General features: G+C 37.5%; 2 protein-coding genes and 1 long non-coding RNA gene across 4 annotated transcripts; 1 reads left to right on the top strand and 2 right to left on the bottom strand.

Annotated features, from left to right (window-relative positions):
* The first annotated feature begins 1,728 nt into the window (after positions 1–1,728).
* rsph9 (radial spoke head component 9) lies at positions 1,729–17,617 on the top strand. 2 transcript variants are annotated; one of them, XM_034313377.2, is made up of 5 exons: positions 1,729–2,200; positions 3,633–3,801; positions 4,185–4,314; positions 4,617–4,763; positions 17,190–17,617. In XM_034313377.2, the coding sequence occupies exons 1-5, from the start codon at positions 1,974–1,976 to the stop codon at positions 17,198–17,200; spliced, it is 684 nt and encodes a 227-aa protein (XP_034169268.1). In that variant the 5' UTR covers positions 1,729–1,973; the 3' UTR covers positions 17,201–17,617. The 2 variants fall into 2 exon arrangements, with proteins under 2 accessions (XP_034169268.1, XP_026779592.3); XM_026923791.3 differs by lacking the exon at positions 17,190–17,617 and adding an exon at positions 10,176–10,446 and having other exon boundaries at positions 1,737–2,200.
* Positions 10,572–16,313, bottom strand: mrps18a (mitochondrial ribosomal protein S18A). Its single transcript, XM_026923794.3, has 6 exons — positions 16,126–16,313; positions 15,587–15,618; positions 15,381–15,485; positions 13,888–14,011; positions 12,374–12,449; positions 10,572–11,069 (listed from the first exon to the last, which is right to left on the bottom strand). Exons 1-6 carry the CDS (start codon positions 16,268–16,270, stop codon positions 10,925–10,927), a joined length of 627 nt encoding a protein of 208 aa, XP_026779595.2. The 5' UTR covers positions 16,271–16,313; the 3' UTR covers positions 10,572–10,924.
* Positions 17,445–17,954, bottom strand: LOC128321240 (uncharacterized). Its single transcript, XR_008304839.1, has 3 exons — positions 17,840–17,954; positions 17,662–17,748; positions 17,445–17,522 (listed from the first exon to the last, which is right to left on the bottom strand). It is a non-coding gene; the product is annotated as an uncharacterized LOC128321240 (long non-coding RNA).
* Between the last annotated feature and the right edge of the window lie 1,609 nt (positions 17,955–19,563).

The raw sequence follows: 19,563 nt of genomic DNA, 5'->3' as shown, positions 1-19,563 counted from the left end.
CTATGTGTGTGTATGTGACTGTACTTATTTATGGAGGAGATTTTGTACCAGAGATAAAAGCAATCACACAGGTTTAATAACATGAAATGCACTACAAAGACTTTCATTTGTGATGTGTGGGCACCATACAACAACGAGAAGCCGAGAATGCAATTCCCTGCTCGTTGTTTTTCATTGAAGAGATCAAGCTCTTACGTCACTACGATCTCTTCAATGAAAAGCAAAGAGAGGAGGATTGCTTTTTAAGAATTAAATGCTGAATTTGCATCAGAAGTGAATGTGATCCAACGTTAAAAGCTATCTACACCACTGCACTGCATTTCACTGTGAGATTTTGTTTAAAATAGAAATGCAATCACAACAGTGACAGAACATGAATTGCAATACACAAATGGTACTGATTTTCATTAGTGACATAAAGAAAATGTTCCACATTAGACAGTAAAACCTGCACTGTCATGCCGTTACATCTCTTCAGTGAATAACAGAATAGAATAACAAAAGTACAGGCTAACTTCCTATCAGAAGTAAATGTAATTCTCAGTCACACTGCATTTCACTTTGATCAGTGTGTGGAAATTGTGCTGTGCTGAACTGCAGTCACTGTCCAGTCACAGCCCTGAGCCATACTGGGGGTTTGGCAGTAATTGGAGAGGGGAAAGGGCCTGCAAGTGTCATTTTCCAGGAGGCATTATTATCCACATAAAGGTATGCTCTTTTTTTCACTCATACTGCACTGACTGTTGAACCCTTAATCATCAAGCTTTTCAGGATGGAGTCAGATTTTACGAGTCTTTTTTGAATCTCCATCTTGTCTCCAGCTTTCTTGCTTTAATAAAACAAAATACCCAACGCATGATACATTTCTGAAATACTCACGGTGCTAAAAAATGTTTATATCATATGTTCTTTAAAAAAAAAAAAGCATGAAGCATGGCTTACCCTTTAAAGCCATTTTAATGACATGTTTGGGAATTTGGGACACATTTTCATTGGTTTAGGCCTTAGACTATACAACTGAAGACTGGAAAAATACCAGCTGATTTTTTTTTCTAACCTTCAGCTGTCCAGTTTGAGTGAGTCTGTGTGCATGATAGCTTCAGATTCCTGTTCTTGGCTGCCAGGAGTGAAACCCAGTGTGGTCTTCTGCGGTTGTAGTACATCCTCCTCAAGGTTCGATGTTTTGTGCATGCTGAAATGCTTTTCTGCTCACCACGGCTGTAAAGAGTTGTTGATCTTCAGAAACTGCTGTATTCTGATCAGGGTCTCGGTGTAATGACACTAAACATGTAAAGCAAATTTAACTAAAAGTGTTAAATCACAAATCTTCCTGGTAAAATCATGGGTTTTATTCTGTTCCTTTTTTTCTATTCTTTTTCCCCTCCTTTTCATTTAATATGGGTGTGATGGTCACGTGTCCACATACTTTAGCCCATATAGTGTATGTATATAGGTGTACATTCTGCCAAACTGTATATTTTATTGTGTAAGCCCTTAAAAGAATAGTTAGCATGCAGGAATACACGTGTTCTCGCGTGTCATGGCTGTTCCTTTTAACATGCACAGACATATTGCATATACACTGTATTCTAACTTCTCTGTTGCCTCATGAAATCTTTTAGATTAAAAAAAAGACATATTAATAAACAAGTTCTAACGTGCACTCAAGTCGTAACAGGAGAACGACTTGTGAGAGAAAATATCACGATATGACTCTAACTTCTCTCTTGTCAAATAAAGCTTTTAAATCGACAGTAAACAAAAAAATCCTACACAGCTGAAAACAAACTGCCGTTACTACAGGCGCGTTTACGTGTCTTGTTGCTACGGCAACTAGTATCCAGGAAGTTTGTTTACCCTAGCAACCTCGAAAACACTTCTTACGGCTAGCAGGCTCCAAACTAGCGTTATCTAGTTAACCGCCTCACATTATTATCATCATTAGCAGTAAGTCTGTGTGTCAGGTAGCAGAGATGGACTCCAGCACTTTGCTGTATTCGCTGGATTTGGTGTGTGGGAACGGGCTGACCCTGAGCACCGAGCACCGAGCAGCCCTGCACACCTCTCTGCTCATCCTGAAGACAAACTACAAATTCAACCGAGTCCTGTTTTGGGGAAAGATCCTAGGAATTAAAAATGATTATTTCATTGCCCAGGGGGTTGGAGAAGATGAAATGAGAGACAGAAAGTGTTTATACAGGTAAGAAATAGTCTCACCGGTCACTTTAATAGGAACACCTGCACACCTGCTCATTTCTGCAGTTATCCAATCAGCCAATCATGTAGCAGCACAATGCATAAATCACACATAAAGGTCAAGAGCTTCAGTTAATGTTCACATCAAACATCAGAATGAAGACAATGTGTGATCGTGGCATGGCTGGTACCAGATGGGCTGGTTTGAGTATTTCAGAAACTGTTGATCTCCTGGGATTTTCATATGCAACAAAAGTTGCCAAAGTTGGAGTGGAAGAACTCATGGCTGAATGATCACAAATCTCCACAGCCACTCTCCAAAATCTAGTGGAAAGCCTTCCCTGAAGATTGGAGCTTATTATAACAGCAAAGGATGATTAAACCTGGGATGTTCAACAAGCACATACTGTATGTGTATGATGGTTAAGTGTCTACAAACTTTTGGCCATATAGTGTATATATTACTGGATTAAAATAGAAATAGCTATATACAGTGCCTCCAGAAAGTATTCATCCCTTAGTGATTATTTCTCTTTTTGCTGTATTGTAACAACAAATTTAAGTATATTAGAATGAGATTTTTTTCTGCTCCTTTTGAACTGACTTTCTACAAAAATAAAATTAAATAAATTATTTAGATGTCCTCAGAATTGTTTTAAAATAAAATAATTAAAAAAAACCCCTAAAAATTCTGCTTCCAACACATCAGCTTCAAGCACTGACTGTTCACATGCTGTCTAATATATCCCACCCTTGACAGGTGCCATTGTAATGAGATAATCAATGTTATTCACTTCACCTGTCAGTTGGTTTAATGTTATGGCTGATGTACATGAAAATGCATGTTTGTCCACAACTCATTTACACATACAATACCGGTCAAAGGTTTGACACAAACCTACTCAATAGTAGTAGATTTTACTATTTTAGAATAGTAATCAAGACATTGGTACTATGAACTAACACCGCTTTTCCTATATTTCCTCAAATGGGCATTCCTTCTCCATCCATCCATCCATCCATCCATCCATTTTCTGTACCGCTTATCCTACACAGGGTCACGGGGTCATAGGGCCCTATCCTTCTCAATGAAAACTACTTGTTATGGGAAACAATTTAGTTCTGAGTAAAAGCTCCTTGTTATAAGTAAAACATACTTATACTTATTAATAATACTAATACTTATTTATTAATACTTATTAAATATACTTTTTGATTCAAAAATTGACATTAACTTCAGTATACACATATCTCTTAGAAACAAATGTCAATTATAAACCATGTCTTTAAGACAAGCAGAAATATACTGCATATTCAATCTACTGAGTCCAAACTTTTGACTGGTAGTGTATATCTAAAAACCCCTTCACATAAATATCTTGCTATAGAAGATATTTTAGAAGATTTGTTAAAGGTTAACTTTGCTTCTCGTCTAGTTTTAACTGCATGGATTGGCACTTGCTCCCTCTTGCCACTGAGGCCCTGATAGCAGAGGTGGCTGTAGCGGCTAAGGGACGTTTTATGGGTGATCCTTCACACCAATACGAGCACGCTGAGATACGGCACCAGGGAGAGGGAGATAACGCTGTGGAGGAGGAAGTCATGGTAAGCCAGAGGGACAGTTACTAGACAACATACTCACCCAGTAATAGCGTGGTCATGTCGACCTACAGAGGTCATTCAAAATGACATGGATGACCTTTTGACTTAATATTTTCACTGTTCCTTATTTACATAAGTCCTTTAAATTGCTGAATGGTTGTAGAAACTGGTTGGTTATGAAGTAGGAAACACAATTCTAAATGAATTGTTTAATCTGTAAATCTGGAATCTGTAAAGAAAATTCAGTCCAAGTAAACATAAATTTGTGATAAATGAGGTGTTTACATTGTAATGTTTAGACTCAGGACTGAAGTATCATCTACAAGGCACTGTTAAACCATTCATGGCTGTTAATATGCTGTGGTGATGCTGTTTCTCCTCTGTAGGTGAAGGTGAGTGAAGAGAAAAGGCTAGCTGTGACTGTGTTTACCATCGATAAAGAGGTGGCTGTTGTACCACGTGGCGCATACATTAAGAGCCCTCATGGCACTGTACAGACTAACCGCAGCTTTGAGGGTATGGTTACTGCATGACTTTATGTCTTGTGTGTGTGTGTGTGTGTGTCTCTGTTTACTTTTGGAGATAAGATGCAGCTGGCTGTGAGTATTAGAAAGGGCTATGATTCAGCTCAGTACCTCTCTCTTCATGGTTTAGTTTAAGTAAGCTTTCGATGAGAAATTCAACTGTTTCAAAGCTAGGAGTACTGTTGTGTTAAGTTCCTGATCAATAATAATTCATTTGTCATTATTATGTGTTAGTCGGCATTATGCAGGAATAATACCAGAAAGGTGAATAATCATTCATATAATTTTCTTTAGGCCTGAACCCCACAGAGGCAGCAAAGTTGAACAATTATTTACACTTCTCTGACCCCAAGAACCTGAAGAAGAAATCCATTTTGGAAATGGCTGATCTGAACCCTTCCATCGACTTCCTGGATCCTCTAAGTGATGACATTCCCAAAGGTGAAACTTTAACAAATGCAATATATACACTGATGAGCCAAAACAATATGACCACTCACAGATGAACTGAATAACGTTGATTATCTCTTAACAATGGCACATGTCAAGGTCTGGGAATTTATTGGATAGTGAATGGGGATTTATTGGTAAGTGAATAGTCGGCTCTCGTAGCACACCCCTTCATGGCAGTGGCCTCTTTAAGCAGGATAATGCACCCTGCCACACTACACACATTGGGTGTCATTTATCAAGCTGGATATGAACAAATGTATTCATATTTTGTTTGTACAAGCGTTTACACAAGAAATTTCATATTCGTAAAAATCGTAAAAAATTTGTAATTTGGAAAAACATTTGTATCCAACTCATGCTCCAGGGTATATGTAAATTTAAGCATAATAAGACTAACTAATGTAAATTTTGACTTGATTGACTTTTAGTCATCTAATTTGTGTGGATGGAATATATGGAATATACTGTTGGGTGTAAATTGCTTATTTTTATTACGTTTACAGCATTTAGCAGACGCCCTTATTTAGAAGAGTTATAGAAGAGCTTTGGAGTCTCTATCAAAAACACATCATCATGCTAGTTCACTAGGTCAGGGATTAAGAGTACCATTGAGAAAATTTTGGGAAAACCAGTCCTTTTAGATTTTTGGCATTAATTAAAGAATATAAAAAAGAAATAAAGAAATCGAGCCAACATAAACCCATAAACCTGCTTGCTTATCATTATTAATATTAAATATTTCTTGGCATAGAAGTGAGTCAAAATAAATTCCACTTCTGCCTTTCAGGCTTTACCCTGATCTTTCATTTTGTGCCCCCAGCTGTCTGTGCACTCGACCTTTTATGGAGGTTTATGGGCATCATTAATGCAAATGAGCTGTGTCGGGATCGTGTTTGCACTTATGGGTAATCAACATACAGTACGTACTGTATGTGAGTATAATGATAATCAGCGTTTGTGAAACTTTTCTAAAATACAGTTTAGAAAATTTTAGTCCAGTTTGGCTTAAGCAAATATTTACACACAACTTTACTAAAAGATTGATAAATGAGGCCCAATGTTCGAGAATCGTTTGAGGAACATGAAGAAGAGTTAAAGGTGTTGCTCTGGCCTCCAAACTCCCCAGACCTCAATCCATTTGAGCATCTGTGGGATGTGCTGGAACAACAAGTCCCATCCGCGGCAGCTCCACTTCTCAACTTACAGGACTTAAAGGATCTGCTGCTGACGTCCTGGTGTCAGATACCACAGGGTACCTTCAGAGTCCATGACTTCAGAGTCCATGACATTACTCAGTACTTAAGGCTAGATTCTAAATTAAGAGTCACAGTAATACAATATCTGAGAATTGAGCACATTCCCTACAACTTAAACAACTTGGTATCCAATACACATAACTTTGAAGAATGGGGTGAATGATGATCCTGCGTGCAATTCAGTCAATCGAGGAGATGATGCTGACAGTCAAATGGCGCTAATGGGCGAGAGAAATGTGATAATGGTGTAAATATGTCTATGATTAGTGCACATTTTTCATCTGTGTAGCTGGACCTCTCCCATCTATTGAGTGATGTAAATTGGTAACTGGCTGATCCGAGACACAACGGAGACATAGTACTGTGAACTGTGATTCCATTGTTCTCTATTCTTCCATGTTCATTTTTGTTTCCCATAAGAAATTACTCTTCTGGATGAGTGATATTCAATTGCTCTTTCCCACGTATTTTGGTACTTCTCCTGACACAAGCACGATTAAGGAGACAACCAAGAAAAAAAAAACCAATATTCTTGTTATTTAACTTTCACTGTGTCTGGCAAGGAAAACTACTAAAACTCATAGTCAGACTGGGTGGTACTTTTGCTGTGGAGAGCCCACATTCTCAGTAAGCAGTGGGAATGGGATCCAGTCTGAATGGCTTTCAACTTGTTGCTTGCATTTACTTATTTATTTCTTCTCATTCCATGGTGTGTTTTGCTCATATTCCTTAGCCCAATGGAATCTTAATAGTACAGTATGTCAGGGAAATCCCTGGATCTGCTTGGATGTTCTAAAGCCGTCCTTGGAATAGACAGAAGCATGGCTGCCATCCATGGTGGGAAATCTATATCTTAGTAATCTATACCTTGGGGTACTTAGAGATCTGTCACTCAATGTGACAGTGCTGCTTCTAGCCATTTATAATGAGTTCTGCACTGATGTCTAGGTACATTTTTACTTCAAAATCTCATCTGTTCCAGTCACCACCCATACAGTGAAAATGCCAAACCGACAACTCTGTGAACCAGTGCCATATTCTGAATGTCTTCCATTATGATATAGGATTACTTAAAAAGTAGGTAATAAATAAAATATTTAAGGAATTCCCTAAAGCAAGTCGTTGGGCTTCTCTAAAAAATAATGAACTCTGACACTGGATCATTGCACTGTATATAAACATTTGAAGAAGTGGCTCTGACACTTGGCCTGGTATTTCATTTGCTCAAACACTTAGAACACGCTTTCTCTTTTCCTCATCACTCAAAGCTGTTTCTGCACTAACTTCTTAAGAAGCCCAAACATTTCTTACATCTCCCATACAGACAAAAACATGTTCTTAAGATGAACGAGTTCATCTGGACGCTTTCCCATTTCCTTACACTGTCCAGGAGCAGCATGTTCCAGCCTAAAGTTCCCCTGGTTTTATGCCACATAAAAGAAGAATTAACATTTTTGTCAAGAGATTTTGACATTCGGTTGACCCGGGTACATGGGAAATATATACTCACTGTATACTATACTGCGTAGGGCCTCCTCTTTGCCACTGAAGAACATTAAACTCGTTGTCATGCCCATGAGACCAATTTGAGATGACTTTTGCTGAATATCATGCTGGAAGTAGCCGTTAGAAGATGGGTAAATTCTGGCCATGAAGGGGTGCACATGGTCAGCAACAATACTCAAATAGGCTGTGGCATTCAAGTGATAATTGGTATTAATGGACCCAACGTGTGGCAAGAAAATATTCCCCACATCGTTACACCACCTCCACCAAGCTGGACTGTTGACACAAGGCAGGTTGGGTCCATGGATTCCTACTGTGCCAAATTCTGACCCTACCATCTGTGTGCCTTAGCAGAAATCGAGAGTCATCAGACATTTCTCCTTTCTTTTATTTATTTACTTAAATGTTTAATTTTCTTTTATTAAATAGGTCTTCACTACACTCATAATCCTATAAGCTATCGGGCATTTATTTACTTTTTTGTTTGTTTGTTTATTTATTCTTTTATCAGAACACATGGATTTATGGTATGTAACTCCAGTTACACAGGATGTGAACAAATTCCATGTAACAAATTCCATACACAGTGGATTTGTTGGTATTTATGGTTCAAATATTTGAGCTTATTTATCATGTGTCTTTTCACCCTTTACCTGAAATTCACTGCTGGAGATCGGATTGTAAATAACCACATCCTGTACATACAATGGATATAGAAAATCTACACACCTCTGTTTAAAACGGCAGGTTTTTGTGAAGTAAAAGAATGACACTAAGATAAATCATTTCAGATCTTTTCTCACCGTTAATGTGCAGTTGCAAAGTATACAAATAAAGTGAAAAACAATAAGAAACTTTTATAGGGGAAAAATAAAAATAAAAATCTTAGTAACCTAGTTACGCAATAACCTAGTTGCATAAGTATGCACACCCCTAAACTAATATTTTGTTGAAGCACCTTTTGATTTTATTACACCACTCAGTCTTTTTGGGTAAGACTCTATCAGCATGGCACATCTTGACTTGGCAATTTTTTCCCACTCTTTCTTGCAAAAACATTCTAGATCCACCAAATTGTAAGGGAATCTCCTGTGCACAGCCTGATTCAGGTCACCCCACAGATTTCTAGTTGGATTCAGGTCTGGGCTCTGGCTAGTGCATTCAGAAACATTGATCTTCTTTTGGTTAAGTCATTCCTTTGTTGATTTGGATGTATGCTTTGGGTCATTGTCATGCTGAAAGGTGAAATTCCTTTTCATCTTCAGCTTACTAGTAGACAACTGAAGGTTTTGCACTAAAATCGAATGGAATTTGTAGCTATTCATGATTCCCTCCACCTTGATAAAAGTCCCAGTTCTGGATGAAGAAAGGCAGCCCTAAAGCATGATGCTGCCACCACCATGCTGCACCATGGGTATGGTGTTCTTTTGGTCATATGCTTTTTATTTGTGCCAAACATACCTTTTGGAATTATTATTATCACCTTTTAAGAATTGGTCTCATCAGACCATAACACATTTTGACACATGGTTTGGGGTGATTTATTTGGGATGTTTCTGGTGAAAAAGGGCTTCCATGTAGCCACCCTACACCCAAAGCTCAGACATGTGAAGAATACGAGAGATTGTTGTCACATGCAGAGAGTAATCAGTACTTGTCAGATATTCCTGCAGCTCCTTTAATGTTGCCGGAGGTCTCTTGGCAGCTTCCCTGATAGGAGAGACATCCTGTTCTTGGCAACGTCATTGTGGTGATCCATTTTTTCTATTTGTTGTTGATGGTCTTTATGGTGTTCCATGGTACATCTAATGTTTTGGGAATTCTTTTATACCCCTCTCCTGATCAACACCTTATAACAAGTGAGATACCATGCATGCTTTATAAGCTCTTTGCGGACTGGCTTCAGGAATTGGATGAAACCAAGAAGATGTGAAGAAAATCCTATGAAAACAGCTGAAACAGCTTAATCAGAATAATTTCTTTGATGATGACTGTATGATAATTACTTTTGAACATGAGATTGAATGTGATTGGACCATTCTGAACACAGCCACATCCCCAATTATAAAAGAGTGTGCACACTTATGCAACAAGGTTTTCCCTAAAATGTTTGATTGTTTTTCACTTATTTTTTATACATTGTAATTTCACATTGAAGGTGGAAAAAGTTCGGACATGATTTTTCTTGGTTTCATTTTTTTTTTACATCACAAAAACCTGCCATTTTAACAGACTTTTTATATCCATTGTACATATTTGACCAAGAATTTTGATCTTGGCATGGTCCTTCATTTCTGAATCTTCAATCTGCTTTTACTTTAGACTTTTCCTCCTGTAGTTGCATCACTGTGCTATTGCTTTAAAACATCTGTTCCAAAGGATATTGGTGCATTATGGGATAACTGGTCATCAAGAAGTGCATGATCCTTATTTCCTGATAATGCATTGGTTTCTGCTTGCATTTTCCAGCAATTGTGGTAGGTCTTCTTTCACTCAACTGCCACATTAGTGTTCTCTGGCTTTCGATTTTGGTTTGCCGTTCCATCCCATTTAATTACTGGTAAATTTAAAAGTTAAAATATCTGTGTGAAATGGGAACAGATTCGAAAGCGGCACTCATTCTGTGTTCTGTGCACAGGATCGTGGAGTTTGCAGTTGGAGCATGGAAGCAGAGTTTGCGTGATCCGGAGTCTGCTGTGGCTTGGTCTGACCTTCTTCCACGTGCCTGTAACCTCCCAACATGGTTACATCTACATGGGAGATGGCCTCAAGAACTTGGACCTGCCTTTCATGATGTAGAGAGATTAAAGTGACACCCTAATCCGTCCCTGTAAATACCTTATTCTTGTCATGAACTTTCTTGTAATTGTATTGAAAACAGGTAAATATTCTTCGACCTGAAGAAAAGTGTTAAAGCGGTCTTTGTCAGTTGAACTTCCCACACCACACATATGTACACCAATACACCCACTCACTCACACACCCACTTACACACCCACACATTCACTCACACACACCCACACAGCTGTTTCAGTGCGGTACATAAAACCGATTTTTATTTGGAGCATTTGTAGTTCGGGAAGCTAGGGCCAGCTTCCTACAGACACAGAATCTGTAACAGTAACTGAGGTGACTATGAGGACATATTAAAGACAAAAAAAAAGTGTGTTGTGTATGATGCACTCTTTTCCAGTGAAGTCTTATGTCAAATTCAGTTCTCAAGGTTTAAAGAAATTCTGTTACGTCTCTGTGTGAACAAGCAGCCTGTGCAGCATCAAAAGCAGCATGTCGTGGCCATGAAAAACAATAATTATCACTTTGCAGATCTCTGTACGTTCCAGCTGTCCTGATTACACTGACGCCTTCATTGTTGTGTCTGGAAATGCGTCAATGCTTTGTGTAGAGTGGCTTAGGGCTGTATCTGATGTTGTCCTTGAGGGCTGGATGTCCCACAGGCATACGATTCTTACACCACTTCATTCCTTTCCTATAGATGGGCTTCACTGATTTCACAGAGTAACGAGTCAGGTACCTTCAAAAAAATCAATATCAGATTTAAATCAACACTAGGTTCATCACTGCTCTGCCTCCATCATCATGAACCTCATGCATGGGGGATTGTAGGTATATCTTTTTAAAAAAAAAAAAAAAAAAAAAAAAAAAAAAAATATATATATATATATATATATATATATATATATATATATATATATATATATATATATATATATTACAGTTGCATCCTTAGTATAAGTTTTTAAACATTTAACTTGCCTGTTCTGGTAAAACTTAACTTTATAAACCATAACCTATTCAGAATGTAGCTGCTATGGTTCCCAAACAGTATGTATGGCTCACATACAGAAGCACTTATGAATTCACTGTCAGTTATACCAGCATCCTGTGCCATTCCAAGTATGAACTACTATACTATATATGGCCCAAAGTATGTGGACACCTGACCATCACAGCCATATGTAGTTCTTCCCCAAACTGTTGCCACAGATGTGGAAGCACACAATTGAATAGGATGTGTTTTTATGCATAAGACCTCCTCACCCGACATCAGTGCCTGATCTCAATAATGATCTTGTGGATGATCACAATTCCTTACAGCCACACTCCAAAATCTAGTGGAAAGCCTTCCCAGAAGAGTGGAGGTTATTATAACAGCAAAGGGGGACTAAATCTGGAATGGGATGTCTACTGGTGGTCCCAAAGACTGGACATGCAATTAGCTGTCTTTCTGCAGGAGGAACCTGGACTGATGTAGTTTGTGGAACTTTTTTTAGCTTCTGCTATGGAACTCACAAGACTTCAGACTTTTCCCACTGGAGATACATTGCTGTGCTATTGCTTTAAAAAAAAAACAGCTATTTTTGGATATCAGTGCATCACTGGCTAACTAGTTTTCCAAAAGCATGATCCTTTTTTTCCTGAAAAATGTATTACCATCGGCTTACATTTCCCAAGAACTGTGCTAGGTCTTGTTCTACTCAACTGACACGTCAGTGTTCTCTGGAATTCAACACTGTCTTGTGTTCACACTTAACTTATTAACATTATTAACTCTACTTGGTTAAATGCAAGCTTCGCAGCATGTTTCCAAAATGATTTTGTTTTTATGCAAGTGTCAAGTCAAAAACAACACATGAATGTGTATGTTAAAGGCTTCTAGTGGCACGCTGTTCAGTAACAAATTTAGGCAGAGTGCAGGAGAAATGGGGAGGGCAGAGTAGATACTACAAACTGTGTAAAGTTTTGTTGCTCTGAAAATTCATTTACCCAGAGGAACAAGCAATGAAGTCTTTAGGGTGCTGGATGGAACGTACATACCTGTTGAGTGGGGGGTTGGGTTTGGGCTTTGGTACGTGGCCTTCAGGAAGATGCGGTCTGTGGTCTGGGAGGAGACCTGGAGCAATAAGAAAGAAGTAATAGAGTAGAGTAGGTTCTTTTTTTTCCCCTCATAATACATTGGTCTGATATAGCATTATATAGATATCCCCAAGGATTTTTGATATTGTTCTTCATACATTCATTACAATATATACAGAGTAACACATGACAGACCATGTGATTATATGAAAATAATCCATGCCTGGGTGGTGTGATGCAGCAAGACGTGAAGCGGGGTGCCGTTACCACCGCTAAGTGCATTATTTTCGTATGACTACATGGTCTGGAGTGTGTTATTCTGCTTATATCACAACGATTTGCCAATGATTACAATGTTTATTTTACTCATGAATGACACACTGCACATTTTAACGGTTTATAATAAGATTTAATGTTGTGGAGCATCAGAGAAAAGTTAGGTCCTGTTATCGTGTTAACGTTATATCGCCGTTAATGTTTTAGCAATAATAAACAGTTGTTCCCTCACCAGCATCATCTTCTCTCTCCCTCTCTCTGGCTTGTAATTATACAGAGAAGCCTGGAAGCGCAAACTCCTCTGTCCTAAAGACTTTCCCATGCTGGGTAACTTTGCAAAGCACCGTGATTGTTACAAAGCAATGACATCCCAGACTCCTATAAATGTTAATGTCTCCTAACAAAAAACTTCACCACATCAACAATTATATTTTTCTTTGTTAAACAAAATTACGTTGTTTAAATCCGTTTATTATTATTCTTAGATTATGTGTATTGTCTGCCATACAAGTCCCTGTGAATGAGCTGTTACTATATTAATAATAACATATTAGAACAAGCGCATTAATATTAACCTATCATTCATGTTAGTCAGAATTACTGACCGATCAGACTTCTGACCAATCAGATTCAAGAATTTAACCTCCTATTTAAGTTGTTTTATATCACAGCACTGATGAATTCTTGATTCTGATTGGTCAGAAGGTGTTGAATAATTTTCTATAACAGTGTGGGTTATATTAATGTGTTCATTGTAATATGCTATCACGTCTACAATAACAGCTCATTTACAGGGACTTGTATGGTGGACGCTCCACAAAATCTAAGCCTAATAAGCGAATTACAAACATGCTTTTTAATAAGGAAAAAGGTATTATGAAACTCTCTTTTAGGAGACATTTAATTTATATTAAATATTCATGAAAGGAGTCTTGAGTGCCAGCGCTTTGTAACAGTCAGTAAGGTTTCTGCCACGCGAAAGCCTTCAGGCCTGAGGACTTGTTATACCTTTGTATGTCACAAAACTGACTGGAATTTAATGACAAGTCAAATGCATTTAATTGTGATATTGTGTGTGTGTGACAAACGTCCCTGATCCCGAACTCTCCTTTTACAATAGTCTGCACAAAACATGTATTTACAGACGCTGTGTAGCCACACACCATCGTTCACTACCTAAAGCCAGTAAGGTTACAGACCTGCTCGATGGGCCATCTGCACACATATGGCAATCTTGCGGTGTTCTTGAGCACAGAGGCCAGTGATGCGTCTTGGCAACATCCCTCCATCTGAACGAATGAACTGACTCAGTAATAAAACATCCTGTGAATTTAGAAATTGTAGAAGAGAAGAGCTCATTAATCATAAGAAAAAGCAGAAGGCAAGTGATGTGATTGTGTGATGTGTGTGCAACATTTCAAAAGCTACAGAATAATGGATAAAAGTATAGAGTACAAAATCAGAAATATGACAAAAATATACAACTCTGACAGCAGTATACAAACTACCATTACATTTTGTACAGTTTAGTAGAAAGTACTGTCTTGAGAAAGATTAGAAATGTTTATTAACATAGAAAATATGGCTAATTGATTCTTATTTTGTTTTGCTGAGAAATTTGATTATTATTGCATATCATATCAAGTTCACTCCCTATTGGCATCCGGTACCGCACAGGAAAATCGGTTACAAATGTTATTATTATATTACACAATTTTTTTCTCCATTTATAGAATCTCCTCGATCTCTATAACCATACAATAGATGTGGCTAGCTTGTTTCAGGCTGCTAATTCCATATTTCAGCTACTAAATGAATGAATGAATGAACAAACAAACAAACTCCAAGTTAGAATGGAGCTGCTCAGGTCCTGTTTCTCATAAAAGCCAACATGTGAGGTATACTTACTGGGGTGCTTGTGGGAAGGAGAAGGCTTGTCACTGTTTTCATGGCAATTGCAATTCATCCAGAGAGCTGACTGACTAAATACAGACTGTTCCTTTAATACAAATTAAAAATGTTTGTATATTCATATTCCCTAGACCTCTTCTACTACTTCTGCCTACAGATGGCTACAAAAGATCTATACAAAAAGAAAAAAACAGTGTTTTCTGGGTTCACTGCTTGAGCAATAACACAGAGCTGAATGGCTTACATAGGAAATTGAGACACATTTGGCTGAAGTGAGCAAAACAAAAAAAATGGACTAAGCTACTCACAGCAAAGCCTCTACAGTGGCACACAAACCTTGAAAGAAATGTGCAGTTTAATATTTGTCCTAGTAGAAATATTAACTGACAGAAAATCTTCAGGAACTATAGTTTTAGGGACCCAATGCCGTGTACAGGTTCAAGATTTTCCTGCTGTAAGAAACTTGATCTATCCCATGAAAGGTTTGGTGAGTTGGATGAGGAAAAAGTTACCGTGAGTAGGTAACTGGTTCTCAAGACCGAACTTCATTTGACACGACATTACACTGTCAGCCCCATTAAAAGTCAGCTCTTCTATTTAATTCATTACACTGTACACCTAAACTCTTTCAGAGGCCAAGAGTCTTAACATGTTTAACAATTTACAAAAAGGCTGTGAATGGAAATAAGTTCAAAAGCATATCTACAGAGTGTCTCCTGGAGAGTGTGGATACTTTGAATCTCCTGAATTTGTTTTAAATCACTCAACTCATAAAACTTACTGTGTATGTGTACTTGTTCTGAAGGTTCCATCGGTAAATTGGGCACTTAGCATTTGGGTTAGGAGGTTGCGGGCTCTCGGGTGCCGCCACTGTTAGACCCTCAATCTACAAGAAAAACAAAGCGTTGAAAATCCACTGCCGAAAAACCAATATGAAATAACAGTTAATAAATAAAACAACAAAAAAATGCATTTGTGTACACTTACCACTGTAGTTTTCCCCTCCTGCTTCTCCACCACTGAAGGAAAAACAAAACAAAACAAAACATTAACCAAATAAGTTTAGTGTCCACTCTTGAATCATAAATCAACACAAGACAAGTGAATTTCCGACAGTTTTCTTTAAAACAGGTCCTGGTGGATCTGGAGCTTATCCTGAAACACTAGGCGTGAGCGCTGGGACCAGGAACACACCCTGGATGAGATTCATATGTGTATATGTGTAATAATAACAGATTTGATGGTGAATTTCCATGCAGCAGGCATTGAGGAATTCTGTATGAACATTCAATTATACAGCATTCATCATTTAATCAAACAACGTTTAGATTTGACATGTAAACAGCACATTCTCTAGATAATCTGCATGCCAATACACCTCTGCTCTTTACAGCAGTGCACAGACAGGATAGAAACTAACACATGTTGTGCAGTTTGAGATTCAGTCTGACATTTATCGTTTGGACCATGCACATGTGTCTAACTAAACAGGCTAACAGGATAAATAAACAGCTCATAAAATGTACCTTGCCGGATACCACGAACCGACGTGCAGCCAAAAAACGACAGCTGGGGTCCACTTAATATCCTCGGTGTTAAACTGTTGTTAATAGCACAATGAACGGCACCGAGCGCTGTCCTTACAGACTTCATCACACAGAGCGCCGCCATGTTTGTCACGACCTTCACTTCCTGGTTATTGCGCAATTCCGTTTCCTCAAAGGGGCGTGTCGTTAGCGTTCATTCCCCGCCCATTGGCTCAAAACACTCCCCGACTTGATTGACACGTTTTAATTTAAGTTTTTTTTTCTTGCGCTGTTATAATTTATAAAATTCACTTCTGTTTTTCTTAGACTTGGTTTTATGTATATAACTAGATGTCACTGCGAGCTGTTCAAGTACCCATAATGCAACGCGTTTGTAACTACATGGCCATTTTAATTCCCTAGCTAAATACCTGATGAATTCGGTACTGTCATGCAGAAAGGCCTTCTTATCTGAAATTCTAAATATTACATTTACTTTCTTTAAAATAATCTTTCCAATTTGTTAAAGCACAACATGAAATACTCCTAAAAATGTCTTACATTCAAAGTATTCACCTCAAGTAACAATTTACCTACATGTACTTTAGCAACAAGATGGGATTTGAGATCTCGCCTCAAAGATCTTTGCTGTTTTACAATATTGTTGGGAATTTTTTTAAATTAAAATTGTCTAATTAAGTTGTACATCTCATATCAAAGTTTGATCAAGCCACCATATCTATGGAGTTGTTAGGATGAATGAGTTGAACAGTGCATAACGTTTCATTTTCATAACGTTTCACAGTGAACTGTAAGCTGTTAGTGAGGTAATGTCATCAAGGGTCGGTAGTTTGGAATTCAGTACATAAATTCATACTGATAACATCTTACTTTGGCATGAGAGTAAAAAACAAATATTCAAAGAGCAGAATATTTTGATCAGACAATTGTTGATCCAACTTTGGATTGTTTGATCAGACGATTGTTTGATTCACAACTCCTTGGTTGTGATATCCTTACGATTAATGTCAGACTTTCATATATTACTTTTTTTTTTTTTCCAGATAATATATGAGACTTGGAGCCCTGATTCGTAATAACTTTTGGAAGCTTGAAGAAGCCTGGCTTGGTTTGTCCACCTCATATTTAATACACAGTGTGGCAGTCTTTGCACAGAGATGCAGCATTTGTGTGAGGAATCAAATTAGTGAACAGCAAAGTACACACATTTAGGTGACATCACATGAAATTAAAGAATAGGCTAGACAAATACTAAATGTAGCTAATAACAGATATTTGTAGCAAAAGATGTTATTTACCTCTGTGTTTCTGAGGATTGAGGGAGAACTCGAACACAAAGAGAATTATTTCTCTTCTTATTAGTGTCAAGCACAGTCCTTGCATAAACATACAAAGAGCCAATTAAATGTATAATGTCCAAATTTATAAATAACTACCCATTGTTGTTGTTGTCGTCATCACATCCAGTAGAATTTTGCTTGAAGCTGTCTTGCAAAAAAAAAAAAATAAAGTCACCTTATAGAGGTCATAGTGTTTGTAGTTTGTTTTGTAGTGAGTAAAAAGTAGGGGTCTTTCTTGTGAAATGAGTAACAGTCAAAAGTCCTAAGTGAAGAAAAATGTAAGTATAAATACTTTTAAAAATGCTCAAGTTTGGTAACAAAGTAAATTTGCTTTTTTTTTTTTTACTTCTCACCTCTGCAGCTGTACCATTGATCTAGCCTAAGCCTTTTGATTATACAGCAACAAAGTTTTCACATTTTTTTATACAATAGTTATAGAGGCAGGGTTTGTCACTGTCTCTATCCCTTTACATGTTTGGGACCCTTCTGATTATACTGACGAGTATAAATAAGACAGGTGATAGGGATTAAAACACCTTTATGTTTCATCTTTACAAAGACCAATCACCTACTCCTAAGTACAAATGACTATAATCTCAGTCGTATAAGTTAAAGAATTTTCACATTCATTAGGAAGTTTGACCAGAAGTTTTTTTTTTTTTAAGTTTTTTTTAAAGCATTCTTCCATGTAAAAAAAAAAAAGATAATTTAAATCTGTGAGGCACTTATATCAACTGTGAGTGACAAAGAAAAGTCTTACAAAGAAAAATAGTTTTGGTCAACCATATGCTTTCTGTTCTCAGAATGCAAAATAGAGGCTGGGCCAAAAGACATGAAAAGGGTTTATAGTAACTTTTCTGTGGACAATTCAGACTACAGAACTTTATAGCTGGTTTAGTGAGGACTGCTGTTATTTGCACAGTCTTTTACCTCTTTTGTATCCTTTCACTGTTTAGAAGCTCTGTAAACTTCAGTGCTCCTTGTTTGGTGGAAACAAATGTGGTGGTAACTTCCAACCACTTGTTGTGATGGGCATAGACCTCTGGGAACTAACAACAAATTCGGGTTAAACCATCTGCCCTGACAGTGTATGTGGATAGACCATTGTCTATTTTTGAGTGAGCATACTATTTTTCATTGCCAAGTTTAAAGTCAGTAGCAGAACATACAGAAGAAGTCACAATAAGTAGTCTAAATAGATGGGTAGTCATGGCCTCAAAGCACAGTTTTACAAACATTTGTAGGAATTTACATGAGCCAACTTATATGAAAGGTTATACAGTGGCATGAAAAAGTATTTGCCCTATTCTTGATAAGGTCTATTATTGCTTATTTGGTGTGCTGAATATTTTCAGATTTTCAGACAAAATTTTATATTGCAAAATGTAATCTGAGGTCAAAAAAAATATTTTTTTATTTAATTTGTTCCTTCTGTGAAAATAGTTAACAAACACCTACTATATCACCCTTGTGAAAAACTAAGTGCCCCCTTAAACCAAATACCTGGTTGGACCTGGACCACTCTTAGTGGCAACAACTGTAACTAAACTCTTCCTATGATTTGATAAATTTTTTCTGTCTTCAAGTATGAACTGGTCTTTTCAGGTTCTCCCACAGCATCTCTATTGAGTTACGTCAGGACATTGACTAGGCCACTCCAAAACTTAAATTTTACTCCTTCTTAGCCATTCAGATGTGGACTCGCTTCTGTGTTTTGAATAATTTTCTTGCTGATTTACATCAGACAATTACTCTTCAGCTTCAGCTAGCGCATACAAGGTCAGACATTCTCCTTAATAATTTTCTCATACAGCAGCAAAACATTCTCATACTATCACACTGCCACCACCATGTTTCATTGTAGGTATGACATCCTTACAGCTGAATGCCGTAATTGCTTTATGTCAGATATAGCAAGACCTGCACCCTCCAAAAAGTTGCACTTTTAATGCATGAACTCTGCTGCTTGTGTAGACTTTGTGGTGACTACTTGTCTCTGATGATAAGTCTCAGTATACTGTATAAGCCATTTAACTCAATCATGGCTCTGTTCAAACACCTGAATCTAATTAACAAC

Source organism: Pangasianodon hypophthalmus, chromosome 18 (assembly GCF_027358585.1).
Source record: "Pangasianodon hypophthalmus isolate fPanHyp1 chromosome 18, fPanHyp1.pri, whole genome shotgun sequence".
Taxonomy (NCBI): Eukaryota; Metazoa; Chordata; class Actinopteri; order Siluriformes; family Pangasiidae; genus Pangasianodon; species Pangasianodon hypophthalmus.
The sequence above is the reverse complement of the archived record's forward strand: the minus strand, read 5'-3'. Positions and strand labels throughout refer to the sequence as shown.